Here is a 15301-nt window from a genome sequence, read left to right as displayed (position 1 = left end):
CCATATGAAGATTAAGCAACCAAATTGGCTGAAATGTCACCACATAATGAACGTATACATGTAAGCTTCACAACAAGTCATATTTTACCAATTTGAACTATTCAATTATGCTTAACAATAGTCCAAGACCAATTATCCCGTTGATCATAAAATAGGAATGTGCATAAAGTGAATCATTGCATAGATCATCACATTCCCATATTTGATCATCTAAACATGCTTAGAGATGTTAAATAAGTTATATACACCAACAAAAGCATCACAAATTCACCATTCAAAGTGCATGATTAACCTCAAAATGTATGTAAATGATGAATGTAACATACCTAGTTAACCTCCAATTGATGGATTTAGAAATGAAAACTCCTAACCTTCAACCAAATTTTGAGCTGTTGTATGTGAATTCTAATCGGTTAAAAAAGCTCTATGAAGGTTAAATGATGTTGGTTGGATGATTCATTGCAAGAAAATGGTGTAAAAATAAGAATTTGAAAAGTGTCTGTGAGTGTGGGTAAGAAAATGTGAGATGAGGAGAAAAGAATGAAAGAAAATAAGGCAGTCGCATTTTCTGTGTGGTCACTACAAAATACAATACACGAGGATAGAATACGCGACTTAAGGTCGCATATTTCTAATACCCACATATTCTTCTATGTTCTTGCAAAATTCAAAATGTGACTCTGTGAATACGTGATCTCAAGTCGCATATTCAAGTCGCGTTTTCTACTTTAATCTCGCAGAATAGAAAACGTGATTTATGGAATACGCGATGACTTAGAGTCACGTTTACCTGGGTTTCACGTTTTTTTCTGCAAAATATGCAGAAATGGTAGACTTTCTAAAATTGGACATGGTACCCCACTTACTCAACATGCATCCTAGATCATTCTTGTATCAAAATATTCAATGCACACACATATAAAATAATCGAAACATGCATTTTAAACCTCTTTAACAAAGTGAAAACAACTTTTACTCAAATCGAGGGGTGAAATTCCTTGATCGAACTTTGCCTTTTTCACCTAAAATGGTCACCTTTACTTGTATTTTCCAAGCCTGTAAATAAAAAAAATAAAAAAACAACTTAAACACTTGATTTAAACCTAAAATCACATAAAATTACATCAATAACAAAAACATTGGGTTGTCTCCCAACAAGCACTTTTGTTTATAGTCGTTGGCTCGACTATTTTACCTTATTTTTCATAGAGGTTTTGTCAATGAATAATCCACCAATTTAGGTCGTGGTAGATCATTAAAAGGTGGTTTGATAGCAAAAGCCACATAATCAAATGATATGAGAGATGGAAGTGGCTTACCTATCTCAAGTGTTTCATAGATATTACCTTGAAAATGCACCACTTGAGAACTTACCAAAGGAACATCCGCATTGTTTGCTTGGGGAATAATACCTTTAAAACCTATACTCTCCATACATTCCTCAAGAGAGATGAAAAATGAGTCGTTAGAGCTCATCTCTTGAGGTTTAAAGTTAGCTCCAAAGGTACTATCATGTGTAGAAGAAGAGAAAAGTAGAAGGAGAATTTAGAGTAAGGATCTTCTAATCTATACCTAACAAAAAGTGTATAATTAATGGAATACCACGGACTATTTATAGGCTAGGTTAGGGACCCTTACTGGCAAATAAAAAAAATTCCTAGGGTTTCCTTCCATCAAGGAAATCTTGCCAAAATTCATAATCGAAATAATATTTTCTGATTAATTGATTGATTAACTGATTGAATAAGACATCAATTAACAGTAGATATCTATCAATCATTAACAAATGGAAGATACTAATTAATTATTGATAAAATATCAATTAATTAATCAGAATATCAATCACCAATCACTGTTTGATGGGAGATACTAATTAATTATTAACAAAATGTTAATCAATTAATTAGAATATCAATCACTTCAGAATCAATCATGGGGGTCATAATTTATCTCTAAAGGAGGCAAGTCTTACATTTTTCCACTTGACCCATATGCCATAGTCCGATAACTTTTGAGTTACTAGATACTTAAGCGGCCATAAGTCTTTATTATCACTCAATAGACTCGACAGTTATGAACAGTTGCTTAATTAGAAAATGATAATACTTGAATCATGGCGGTTATGTTCTTATTGCGAACACTTCCTTCCATGTATTACAATATATTATGCTTTCTAATCAAGTGCTTTAAAAGAATTTTATGAATAATTTCATATAAGTTACTCAGGGTCCAACTTTATGGATCAAAGATTACTTCTTTATACATGTATCAATTTTAATGTGCGCAAACATTAACAACAAATGTCCAGACACAAATGGTCAAGAAAATAGAAATAATCTAGCATGAACTACTGAATCCCATATGAGTTGCATGATCCTGAAAGACTTTTGCCGACAATTCTTTAGTCATAGGATCAACAATTATTAATTCAGTATTAATGTGCTCAATGATTACTTCTTGCTTTTTAACATGATTTCTGACCATTAAAAACTTGATGTTGATATGCTTGCCTCGACTTCCACTCTTGTTGTTCTTAGCAAAGAACACAACAGCAAAGTTGTCACAAAAGATCTACAGTAGCCTACTTATTGAATCTACCACTTTTAGGCCAGATGTGAAGTTCTTTAACCATAAAGCCTGTGAAATGAATTCTGTTTCCATTGTGGATGACACAACAATTGTTTGTTTTATACTTCTCTAAGATATTACTCCTCCCGCAAGAAGGAAAATGTATTCTGAAGTAGATTTGCTTGAGTCCACACATCTAGTAAAATCCTAATCAGAATATCCAACTATATCTAAATAGTCAGCTGTTTGTATGTAAGTCTGTAGTCCTTGGTCCCTTGCAGATATCTCAAAACTCTTTTGGCAGCTTTCTAGTGATCCTCTCCAGCTTTGCTTTGATACCTATCTAGCATTCCAACTATGAAAGCAATATCAGGTCTGGTGCAGACCTGAGCCTACATAAGGCTTCCAACAAGCGAAGCATACTGAATGCTATCCATCTCTTTTTGTTCCAACTCATTTTTAGGACATTGATCAAACTGAATTTTTCTCCTTTGACAACAGGAGTTGCAATGGAAGAGTAGTGCTTCATTCCAAATCTTTTCAAAACCTTTCAATGTAGGTCTTTTGAGACAAATCGAGAATTTTCTTGTTCTATCTCTATGAATCTCTATGCCAATGAAATAAGATGCTTCGCCCATATCCTTCATTTCAAAGTTTTGTGCAAGAAACCTTTTAGTTTCATACAGCAAACCTATATCATTACTCGCAAGAAGAATATCATCTACATATAAGACTAAAAAGATATATTTGCTCTCATTTGTCTTAAGATATATGCACTCGTCAACGATATTCTCAACAAAACCAAATGAAGAGACAACGTTGTGATAATATACCATTGACGGGAAGCCTGTTTTAGTCCATATATAGATTTTTTTAACTTGCAAAAAAGTTGGTTGTTGTCATTATTGACAAAACCCTCAGGTTGACATATGTATACCTCTTCTTCAAGATCCCCATTAAGGAATGCCGTTTTCACATCCATTTGATATAGCTCCAAACCAAAGTGGGCTACTATTGTCATGATAACATGTAATGAATCCTTCTTTGAAACAGGAGAAAAGGTTTCATGGTAGTCAATACCTTCATTTTGAATAAAATCTTTGGCCATTGATGAGATCCTAGACTTTATTTTTAGCCATTGATTTCATTTCTTCTTTCATGGCATTATACCAAGATATGGAGTTTTCTCCATTCATGGCTTGTGAAAATGAACTAGGGTCATTCTTAAGTCCAACATCATAGTCAGACTCTTGGAGATATACTTCATAATCACTAGAAATTGCTGGCCTTCTGATTCTTGTGGATCTTCTAACTCCCACTATTTCATGAGAAGTTTGGTTAGTGGTATCAATTATTGTTGATTGTTCTTGTTGTGGCTGCTCAAGTGGAGGTTGCTCAACCGGTTGCTCTTCAATATTTTGAATAACAACTAGATCATATAAATGTGGCACAGATGTATCCTTTACTTCTTCAAATTTCACTTTTTGAGAACCACTCCCACTGATTTCGTACTCCTCAAGAAACTTAGCATTTCTAGCTTTAATAATATTTGGAGTGTGTGAAGGACAGTAAAATCTAAACTCTTTAGAGTTAACAGCATAGCCTATGAAGAAATCACTAACTTACGGTTCATCCAATTTCTTAATGTGTGGTTATATACCCTCATTTCAACTGGACAACCCTATACATGTAAATGTTTTAAATTAGGTTTCCATCCATTCCAAATTTCAAAAGGCGTTTTAGGGACAATCTTGGATGGTACCCTATTCAAAATATACACAGTTATTTTTAAAAGCTTCACTCCATAAGGATAAAGATAAACTAGTGCTGCTAATCATGCTTCTAACCATGTCCATGAGAGTTTGATTTCTCCTTTCGGCTACACCATTTTGTTGTGGTGTGCCAGACATTGTATATTAAGCAACAATACCTTCTTCTTGGAGAAACTTAGTAAATGGACCATATGCTTGTCCTTTATCTGTGTGCCGTCCATAATATTCACCACCTCTATTTGATCTCACAATTTTGATTTTCTTTTCCTTCTGTTTCTCTACCTCTAGTTTGAAAATTTTAAAAGCATCAAGTGCTTCTGATTTATCAAACAAGAGATAAAGATACATAAATCTTGAATAATCATCTATAAATGAGATAAAATATCTCTGACCATTGAAGCAAGATGTAGGAAAAGGTCCATAGATATCTGTGTGTATAATCTCAAGTAATTGAGAACTTCTTTTGGCACCTTTTGAGGTCTTGTTAGTCTGCTTAACCTTTATGCAGCCTACACAAGTACCAAAATTAGTGAAATCTAAAGTCTCTAGAACTCCACCATTCACCAATCTTTTGATTCTATCAATGGAGATATGTCCCAATCTCCTATGCCAAAGTTTCAGAGAGTTCTCATTGATAATACTGCGTTTAGTACCAGTACCATGCATAGTTAAAAGGCTATATTCGTATGTGGGGTCGAACTCAAGTTTAAATAACATTCCATCCAAATTAGCAGAACCAATAATTTTATTATTTTTCAAAAGATTCATAGTTGAAAGATGAGAATTGGAATCATATCCAATAATAGATAGTCTAGAATGAGAAATTAAATTTCTAGAAAAAGATGAAACATAAAAGGTATTTTCAAGATCTAATTGAAAATCAGTCTTTAAAACGAGTCTATAGGTCCCCACGCCTTCAACAGATGAACGCATCTGATTTCTAGAATAGATGCTTTGTTCATTTTCCAACGGCTTCCTTAGATTCAGAAAGCCCTGCATGATTTTGGAAATGTGAATTGTAGAACCACAATCAATCCACCAAGCATTATTAGAAACTTCAGTAAAGTTAGATTCATAACACAAATGTGAGATTACCTTTCTTTTCGAGCCACTTCTTGTACTTGAGGCAGTCTTCTTCCAGTGCCCTTTCTTTTTGCAAAAGCGGCATTTGTCTTTATTGCCATCTTTTTCTCATAAGAACATTCTTGCCTTTTCCTTTCTTTGTATTTCCTTTACCATGAGTCATAAGATGAACACTTTCTAGTGTCTCATGTTTCAATCTCTTCTCCTCTTGAACACACATGGTCAAGAGTTCATTAATTGACCATTTGTCTTTATGTGTGTTATAAGAGATCTTCAATGGAGTATATTCCGATAGAAAAGAGTTGAGAATGAAATGCACAAGAAATGATTCAGAAATCTCAACTTTAAGGGACTTTAGTTTAGCTACAATATCCCTTATTTCTATAATTTGCTTGTGCACACTCCTACTTTTGTCAAGTGTCATGCTTGCAAATTTCTTCATAAGGATGCTAGCCAAAGCCTTGTCAGAACTTACAAATTGTTCATCAATTGCTTTCGCGTAAGCTTTGACTCTGTCACAATCAGGGATTGAACCCCTAATGCTTTGATTGATATGTGACTTAATGAGCGTCAAACTTAAGCGATTAGATTGCTCCCACTGCTCATAAGCAGCCTTTTTATTTGACAAACTAGAATCCATGGAAATGGGTGGTTCATTCTCACGAAGCGCCAAATCAAGATCCATGCACCCTAAAGTTAGAAGAATCTTGTCCTTCCATTCTGTGTAGTTTCACCGGATAGCATTGGAATATGAGATGAATCATTAAAAAGAGTAGTGGTAGAAAAAACTGCAATATCCAAGAATAAACATACATTATTGCTATGAAATTTAAGACATAAGGATTGAATTAACTAATGTTAATTCAAATAATAAATTCAAACTTTCCTGTGGGTAGAGGTTGCCAAACATGCATTGAATTACTTTCTTTATAATAAGACTGGTAAATTAAAAATAGAAATTTTTCATACCTGTGGGCCTAGGAAAATCTCTTAGCACAATGTTAAATTTACCATCTTATTTCAACTAATCCTATTAAAACTATCACTTTCCTGTGGGTCAAGTGATAATTTTAATAAATTAATTGCTTACTTAATTAGATGTTATTCATTTAATCACTAGACATTTATGTGATTAAAATTCTAAGTATCAAACATATAAGATGCTATGGCCACTCTTAAATACAAGATGCAAAATTTTTATGATAACATCTAAATAGGTGACAAAAATGAAAGGTCGATAAATGTCACAAATTATATTTTAAATAATTAGGCGAAAGTGCAGCAAACAAGCAAAATGCCGATGCCAATTATTAATCACAATTTCAAGAGACATGGAGTTATTTATATAGAACTCATAAAGTGCCCCAAAAGCAAAGTTCAACCTTTATTTAGCATACATGATGCAAAGTCAAAAGGCATAAGTATACTAACCATAATTCATGCAAGATATAATTTGTTATGTTGTCATATACAAGCATAACCAAATGAAGATTAAATATCATACTAATGATATATGTATGACACATACTTGCATGACAAATAAATCATCACAAAGATGATACATGTACATGGGATTAGCCATTATTTCTCAATCATTGAGATACTGAATATATAGATCCTATGACAAATTGAATTTCATTCATTGAATATTAAATGAATCTATGTAGCTTTTCTTAAATTGCCAACAAACCAAGGAGTTATATGTTAAACAAGATGGTTAGAGGGTGGCTCTAGTACCACATGTAAACAAATAAACACAAATAATTTATACTAAGCAATGGAAATTTAAATGATTTATCTCCAGCTATTGTTGTTGAACAAAAATTAATACTTTCAACTCCTTGTCTTCTTGCCTTGTTCTTGTCTATGTAGACAAAGAAACTGTGTAAATGTGTAGAAGAAGAGAAAAGTAGAAGGAGAATTTAGAGTAACGATCTTCTAGTCTATACCTAACCAAAAAGTGTACAATTGATGGAATACCACAGGCTATTTATAGGCTAGGCTAGGGACCATTACCGGCAAATACAAAAATTCCTCGAGTTTACTTTCATCAAGAAAATCTTTCCAAAATTCGTAACTAAAATAATATTTTCTAACTAATTGATTGATTTGATTGATTAACTGATTGAATCAGACATCAATTAATAGTATATATCAATCATTAACAAATGGAAGATACTAATTAATTATTAACAAAATATCAATCAATTAATCAGAATATCAATCACCAATCATTATCTACTGGGAGATACTAAGTAATTATTAATAAAATGTCATTCAATTAATTAGAATATCAATTACTTCAAAATCAATCATGTGGGTCATAATTTGCCTCAAAGGAGGCAAGTCTTACGAAGAGAACTAAAAAATACAGTTTTCAAGCTTAATAATACGGGGAGGGATGGGAGTAACACTCACAAGGTCAAAAGAGATCAGTGTCTTCTCTCAGAAAATATTCATAATCACCTGCTACACATCCTTTGAGATTCTTTTTTTTTTCACATCCTTTGAGATTCATTAGGTAATAAAGTTATTTGCATTGCTTGCCATTTCTACAGCTAGAATGCCTAGATGAAAATAGCCTTTCTAACACTAACTCTGCTTCTCACTTCCAGTTTCACATTTTATCCTATAAGCAATGATGCTCAAAAATCAAATCTAGGACCTCTAAGAAAGGGATGATACTAAAAGAAAAGGAACAGGTATTGCTGATTTATAATCTTACAAGGAGCATGTTATCTATTTATGGTTTTCAAGGGCACTCGAAAGATTGACCTGTCATCATTCTTTCGTGTAGAAATATAAACCAAGTTAGTGTTGATTGGTTAGTTTTATCTTACTGGCCACATGTCATTTCTTTATTGGTTAGTTTTGTTGGCAAGTCTAAAGTTGGTCACATGGGATAAAATCCCATATTGGTAGTACTAATAAGTTGGGCGAGTCCGAGGGTACATAGGTTATAAAAAGACTCTACTTTTTGGTTTTGTACTTTTGTAGCCACAACCTCCTTTTGAGTAATAGAAGAGAATTTCTTTCCCTTTGTCTCATATGTCAAATTCTTGATATTGTTCCTGTGGATTTATGTGTGTTTATTTGTTTGGGTCCTACAAAGTGGTACCAGAGTTACAGTAGATTGAAGTATGGTAAATCCTAGCCTCAATATTATTTGTTCTGTCAAAAAATTCAAAACAAAGGCAAAGTTCAATTTTTGGCAGAAACAAATGATAACCCATCTCAAGACATGTAAATTACATCGATATATTGAATCTGCACTTGCCTAGGATGCTAGTGAGGATGATAAGGCGAAAGATAATTTGGTTTTGTCACAAATTCATTAGGTAATTGACATGTTAGTTTTTGAAAAAATTGCTACTGCTGATACGGCAAAGGAGACTTGAAATATATTGGAGAAAACATACAAAGGGATTGACAGAGTGTAGCAAAATAATTTGATGATTTTGAAGAAGAAATTTGAACTTGTGACTATGGAGAAGTCGGAATCTATTGAATCAGATTTTTCTCATTTGTCAGATATTAAAAATGAAATGAAACTCAATCAGTATGACCTTCCTGACAGAACATTTATTGAAAAAATTCTCAATACCCCACCCATGAAATTTGATCATGTGGTAGCTGTAATCGAGGAAACGAAAGTTTTGGAGGATTTGCGTATTGAAGATTTGCATGGGTCATTAATTTTGTATGAACAAAGAATTAATGAAAAATTAGAGGATACCCCGGAGAAAGATATAGTAGAGAAGGCATTGCAGGTGCAGTTGAATTTGAGAGGCAATAATAATGTCAGGGAGTAAGGCGAATCTAGTCAGAGGAACAGAGGTGGTTACAATAACAGAAGTGATTGTGGCAACAATAATAGAGGTCGAGGAAGTACACCAAATCCTGGATGTGGTAGAGATAATAATTTCAATTTTAGAGGTGGTCCTGATCAAGGCAGATGTGGTAATTTTGGCCGAGAGAATAATTTTAATCACAATAATTTTCAGAATAATTTTGGATAGAGAGTTCAATGTTATAATTGTAAAAATTTGGGTCATAGACAATTTGAATGCAGATTTAGAGAAAATGTAGACAAAAATTTTCAGGCTAATGTTGTTGACAATCGGGTGCAGGATGATAATAAAAAATCTGAAACTTTATTATTAGCCTATAATACTATTGATATGGTTGATAAAAATAAATGGTACTTGGATACGGGTTGTAGCAACCATATGTCTGGCAAGAAAGAATTATTTGTTGAGTTTGATGAATCTATTCGTGGTGAAATTAAATTTGGGAATAACACTGTCTTACCAGTGATTGGTAAGAAAAAAATTCCTGTTAGTCTAATGAAAAAATTCCTATTCGTATCAAGAATAGTATTTGCACTATTTTTGATAAAAATATTGGAATGATTGCCAGTGTATCAATGACTTCAAATCGCTTATTTTCACCGAATTTGAGTAGTGCCAATTTTTTCTATTTGAATATAGTGATAGATGACAGTAATTGGTTGTGGCATATGCGATTTGATCATTTGAATTTTGACAGTTTGAAATTTTTGACCAATAAAAGAATGTTCGGTGGATTGTCTAATAATAGAAATCCCAGTAGAGTCCGTGATATGTGCGTTTTGAAAAAATAACATAGGGATACTTTTCAAACTGGCAAATCATGGAGGGTCAGAAGACCATTAAAAGTTATTCATTCAGATTTATACACTGTGGAGGTTCGTTCTAATAGTGGTTGCAGGTATTTTATTATTTTTATTGATGATTTTAGTATAAAAGTCTGGGTGTATTTTTTGGAACAAAAATCTGATGCCTGTGAAATTTTTAAAATTTTTAAAACTTTTGTTGAGTGGCAAAGTGAGCGTCAGATTAAAATTTTGAGAACAGATAGGGGTTAAAAATATTTGGTGTGTAATGATTTTCTTGAGAAAAATGGGATACAGTATCAGTTGAATACCAGGTACACTCCCAAACAAAATGGAGTGACAGAGAGGAAAAATAGGACACTTATGAATATGGTGAGGTATATACTGAAAGTGAAAATATGTCAAAATCTTTTTAGGCAGAGATGGTTTCTTGTGCAATTTATCTGTTAAATATGTGTCCTACCAGAAGTATTTCTAAAAAAACTCCTGAAGAATTTTGAAGTGGTAGAAGACCATTTGTTGGCTATCTCAGAGTTTTTGGATGTATTGCCTATTCTTACATTCTTGATCATTTAAGAAAACAACTTGATGATAAGGGGAAGAAGTATGTATTTATTGGTTATAGTGAAATCTCTCGGGTACTGTGACAAAAAATGTGATAGTGAGTAGAGATGTGACTTTTGACGAAAGAGGCATTGGGAATTGGTCTACTGGAGATCTTGAGACAGTAGAGGTGACTCTAAATTATCAGCAAGAGGAGGATAATTATGATATTCAATCATCATTAGTTCCTCAGGGTCCACAAATTGAAATAACTGGACATCCCCAACGTCAGCGACAGATGCCAGCACGTCTGTAGGATTATGTTATTACACCAGATGATATTTCTTCTAACGAAGATATTGTTAATTTTGCTTTGTTTGCAGATTGTGACCCGGTTATGTATGAAGAAGCCGCCAATGATGATCATTGAGTAAAAGTAATGGAGGAAGAAATTCATACAAAAGAGAATGACACCTGGGAACTTAATTCTCTTCCAATTGGTAAAAAGGGCATTAGAGTGAAGTGGATGTACAAGAAAAAATGTAAACTCAGTGGAGAAGTCGATAGATACAAAACGAGATTAATGGTGAAGGGATACAAGCAGAAACCCGGGATTGACTATTTTGAAGTGTTTGCACCCGTTGCCAGGATTGATACAATCTGTATGATAATTTCTCTAGCTGCTCAAAATAACTGGAGAATTTATCAAATGGATGTCAAGGTCAGCTTTCCTAAATGGAGTTCTTAATAAAGAAGTGTATGTAGAGCAGCCAGCAGGTTTTGTCAGAAGAGATCAGGAAAATAAGGTATATAGATTAAAAATAGCTTGACATGAATTGAAATAAGTCCTAAGAGCGTGATATAAAAAAATTGATTCCTATTTTCTGACTCGTGGTTTTTAGAGGTGTCCATATGAGCACACTCTATATATTAAATCTTCCGCTCGTGGTGATATTCTTATGTGTGTTTGTATGTAAATGATTTAATTTTTACGGGAAATAATTCAGAGATGGTTGCAAAGTTTGGAGAGGTTATGATTAAACAGTTTGAGATGACAGATATAGGATTCATGTCATATTTTTTGAGAATTAAAGTCTTTCAGTTTGATAGTGGAATTTTTATATCTCAAAAGAAATATGCAGGTGAAATATTTAAGAAATTCAAGATGGATATAGCATAGCCAATTATGACACCAGTTGGAAAAAAATTGAGGTTAACCAAGGAAAACGGTGGTGGATATGTGAATCCTACCTACTTTAAAAGTTTGGCAGGGAGTTTGAGATATTTGACATCTATAAGGCTAGATATCAATTTTGCCGTTGGTCTTAACAGGTTCATGAAAAATCCACGTCAATCACCCGTAAGTAGCCAAGAGGATTTTGAGCTATATTGGAGGTACTTGCAGTGATGGTATTTTTTATTCAAAAAATATCTAGTTGAATTGTTTGGCTATACAAATATTGATTGGACAGGTGATATAGTAGAGAGAAAGAGTACTTTAGGTTATAATTTTTTTATTAGTTCTAGTGTGTTTCTTGGAGTTTGAAGAAGCAACAGATGATTACATTGTCTATAGCGGAAGCAGAATATATTGCAACAGCTAACAGTACTCAAGCTTTGTGGTTACGTCGCATACTTGGTTTTCTGCAACACAAGCAGGTTGATCCTATGAGGATTTATTGTGATAGTAAGTCAGTAATTGAGTTGTCCAAGAATCCAGTACTCCATGGGCATAGCAAACATATTGACATCAAATATCACTTCATACATGAGTTGGTTCGAGAAAGGGAGATTGAAATTGGTTATTGCAAAACTGAAGAGCAAGTGGCCGACATTTTCACTAAGGCATTGAAGACGGAGACTTTTGTCAAGTTGAAGAAAATGTTGGGTATGGCCAAATTAGTGGAGCTTGATTTAAAGGAGGCAACCTAGAAATATAAACCAAGATGTTGGATATTGGCTAGTTTTGTTGGCAAGTCTAAAGTTGGTCACATGGGATAAAATCCCATATTGGTAGTACTAATAAGTTGGGCAAGTTTGTAGGGTACATAGGTCATAAAAGGATTCTACTTTTTGGTTTTGTACTTTTGAAACCGCATCCTCCTTTTGAGTAATAGAAGAGAATTTCTTTCCTTTGCCCCATATGTCTAATTCTTGATATTGTTCCTGTGGGTTTATGTGTGTTTATTTGTTTGGGTCCTACATTTCGAATGCATCATAATTAACCCAATGGAAAAAAGGAAAGGAATATTGGAATTCACCCCTCCTGGGCTCTGAAAATTCTACAATAGCAATAACAAAAAAGGCTGAAACTCTAAGATTAATGGAGAAGCATTTAGCTCCAGTCTTAAGATATATCAAGTAACTTCTCCTTGTTCTACTGAATTATAGCCACTTATACAACATGATTAAAGGTTTTGCATTTCTTGTTGGTTAATGAGCCTTGCTTGCTTCTCCAAACTACCATGTTTGGGCTGCAATGGATCACAGGCTTTTCTAGCAAAAACATTAATCTTCTGAGTTGCGTCTCTCTCAATATAGATAAAAGTAAGGCAAGTTTTGGTATGATCAAACACGTGCAATGCACATGCACTTTCCTAGTTCCTAAAATGTTTGGCATCAGTTATTAGTAAGCATTTTGTGTATCCTATATATATATATATATAAAGAAGTTTGCAGGTGACTGTTGGAAAATTTTCATTTGTCATCTTTAAGGATAATTTAGGTAGGGAAAAAAAATCAAATGCAAGGCATTAAGCCAAATTTGTGCAATATTATAATGTATAGTTGAGTTGGGGTTGACTATTGTATCCTCCCATTTGCAATTGGCTTATATTCCACATGATTATCAAGCTTTTAAGTGGTGTTTAAACCACTTAAAAATGTAATTGCAATGCTCTTCATCTTTTTTTTTTCTTTTTTATAATTGTTGGGTAGCTTTTATAACTACAATAATAGAGGATCATAATGCTAAAGATAATTGGTTCAAGAAGCACTTAATAATGAACATGATTTGTTTTGGTTCATATTTCCAATCTGTTACAATCATAATTATAGTACTCTTCAACTTGACAATAATGGAGGCTTTTAATACTGAAGAATGTTGCTTCAAGTGCATGTACTCAATCTTTTGTTGTGGGTGTTTAGACAAGCGTGCTCATTTACTTTCTCTCTTTCTAGAGTTTTGGATGTTTAACTGATACAATAAAAACTGTGAGTTTTCTACTGCAATACTTTTTCAATAGCTATTGTATGAATATAGAAATTTCATTATGGAATAAATGATACATACATATGAATATCCATAAGAACCTTTTTACATTTTCTAACTACAATTCCAAAATTTGAGGTTTGTGGCTGCAGGTGGTCAAACTGTGACTAAAGATTATCTATTGACTACAATTTCATGATTAAGGTAGGATCTAAATTTGACCTTATAGTTTATGCATGTTAATTATTGGTTGGATATGGCTATGATTGTAGTACAATGGTATGGTAACAAAGGTAATGATACGTTGCTATTGTTGTTGTGATATGGTGTGATTATATACTACAATCCTATTTCTTTTACTTATAAATTTGTTTTCCTTTAGTTGATTTGGCCAATTTACTTATAATTTCATGCACTTCAACAAATTCAATTAAACCAATTGCCATGTAGTTCTAATTCAACTATCTTTTTTTATAAATTTATTTGAATAAATATTTTATCACATAGGTTAAAACTTTTGCACCTATAGCGAGGGTTTTCCCCCTAGTTTCAAGTATATAAAGAGTAAACTACTATTGGCTGCTAACTATAAGTGGGCAATCTATAATATATATATATATATATATATATATATATATGAAAGTAGCTATTTTAATTAGAGACTTTCTCATTCCTACTTGTCATACTCAATTGAGCAGTATTGACGGGTCAAGTTTTCTTTTGGGTTGACCCAATTACTTGGTTAGTTTAATAATATTGTTTCATTCCAAACTTCTAAAATAGACATATTTTATCCACTTAATCATATATCTTTCAAAAATACGCATATTTTATCCACTTAATCACATATCTTTCAAAATCCTACATTTAAAAAAAAATCACCTCATCTTTTTAATTTTTCTCTTCATAATCTCCAATTTTTATCTTCTTCTGTAATTAGATAGAATTTATCTTATTTTATAAGAGAATTTACCTTTTTTCACTCAAACAGTATCCACTTCTTTTGATTATGAATAGATAAACCTATTATCTATTGTCAAAATTCATTTAGATATAAGATAATCCTTATCATCAAAATTGAAAATCTTATTTTCATATCCGATTAACCTCAATTTTGAAATCCTATACCGTACTTATGAAATGTATTAGTTAGTGATGAATTCAATCATTTCAACAACTATTTGGTTCATCTAATGGTTTCTACAATTTTTTTTTAGAAACTTTATGACGATTTAGTAGTGATTCTTTTGGTACATTAGTTTTATAGCTTCTAGAGTACTATAAATTTTTGGACAGTGTTAGAGAAAGTGACAGTGGTTTGATCCGTTCACTAAGACTGAATGAAAAACTATCTTTATTGGAGGACATTTTGGAGTTCTGGGAACATGCCAGAGACTGAAGAACTATTTTATTGGCCAGGGATGAAGAAAGATGTAGAAGCTTATGTGTATGATTGTGACATTTGCAAGA

At 32.9% G+C, this 15301-nt stretch overlaps 1 protein-coding gene across 1 annotated transcript; it reads right to left on the bottom strand.

Annotated features, from left to right (window-relative positions):
• Window positions 1-5514: 5514 nt before the first annotated feature.
• Window positions 5515-6108, bottom strand: LOC113724229 (uncharacterized). Its single transcript, XM_027247152.1, has one exon. It carries the CDS (start codon window positions 6106-6108, stop codon window positions 5515-5517), a length of 594 nt encoding a protein of 197 aa, XP_027102953.1.
• Between the last annotated feature and the right edge of the window lie 9193 nt (window positions 6109-15301).

The sequence above is a fragment of the Coffea arabica genome, chromosome 2c (genome assembly GCF_036785885.1).
Source record: "Coffea arabica cultivar ET-39 chromosome 2c, Coffea Arabica ET-39 HiFi, whole genome shotgun sequence".
Taxonomy (NCBI): Eukaryota; Viridiplantae; Streptophyta; class Magnoliopsida; order Gentianales; family Rubiaceae; genus Coffea; species Coffea arabica.
The sequence above is the reverse complement of the archived record's forward strand: the minus strand, read 5'-3'. Positions and strand labels throughout refer to the sequence as shown.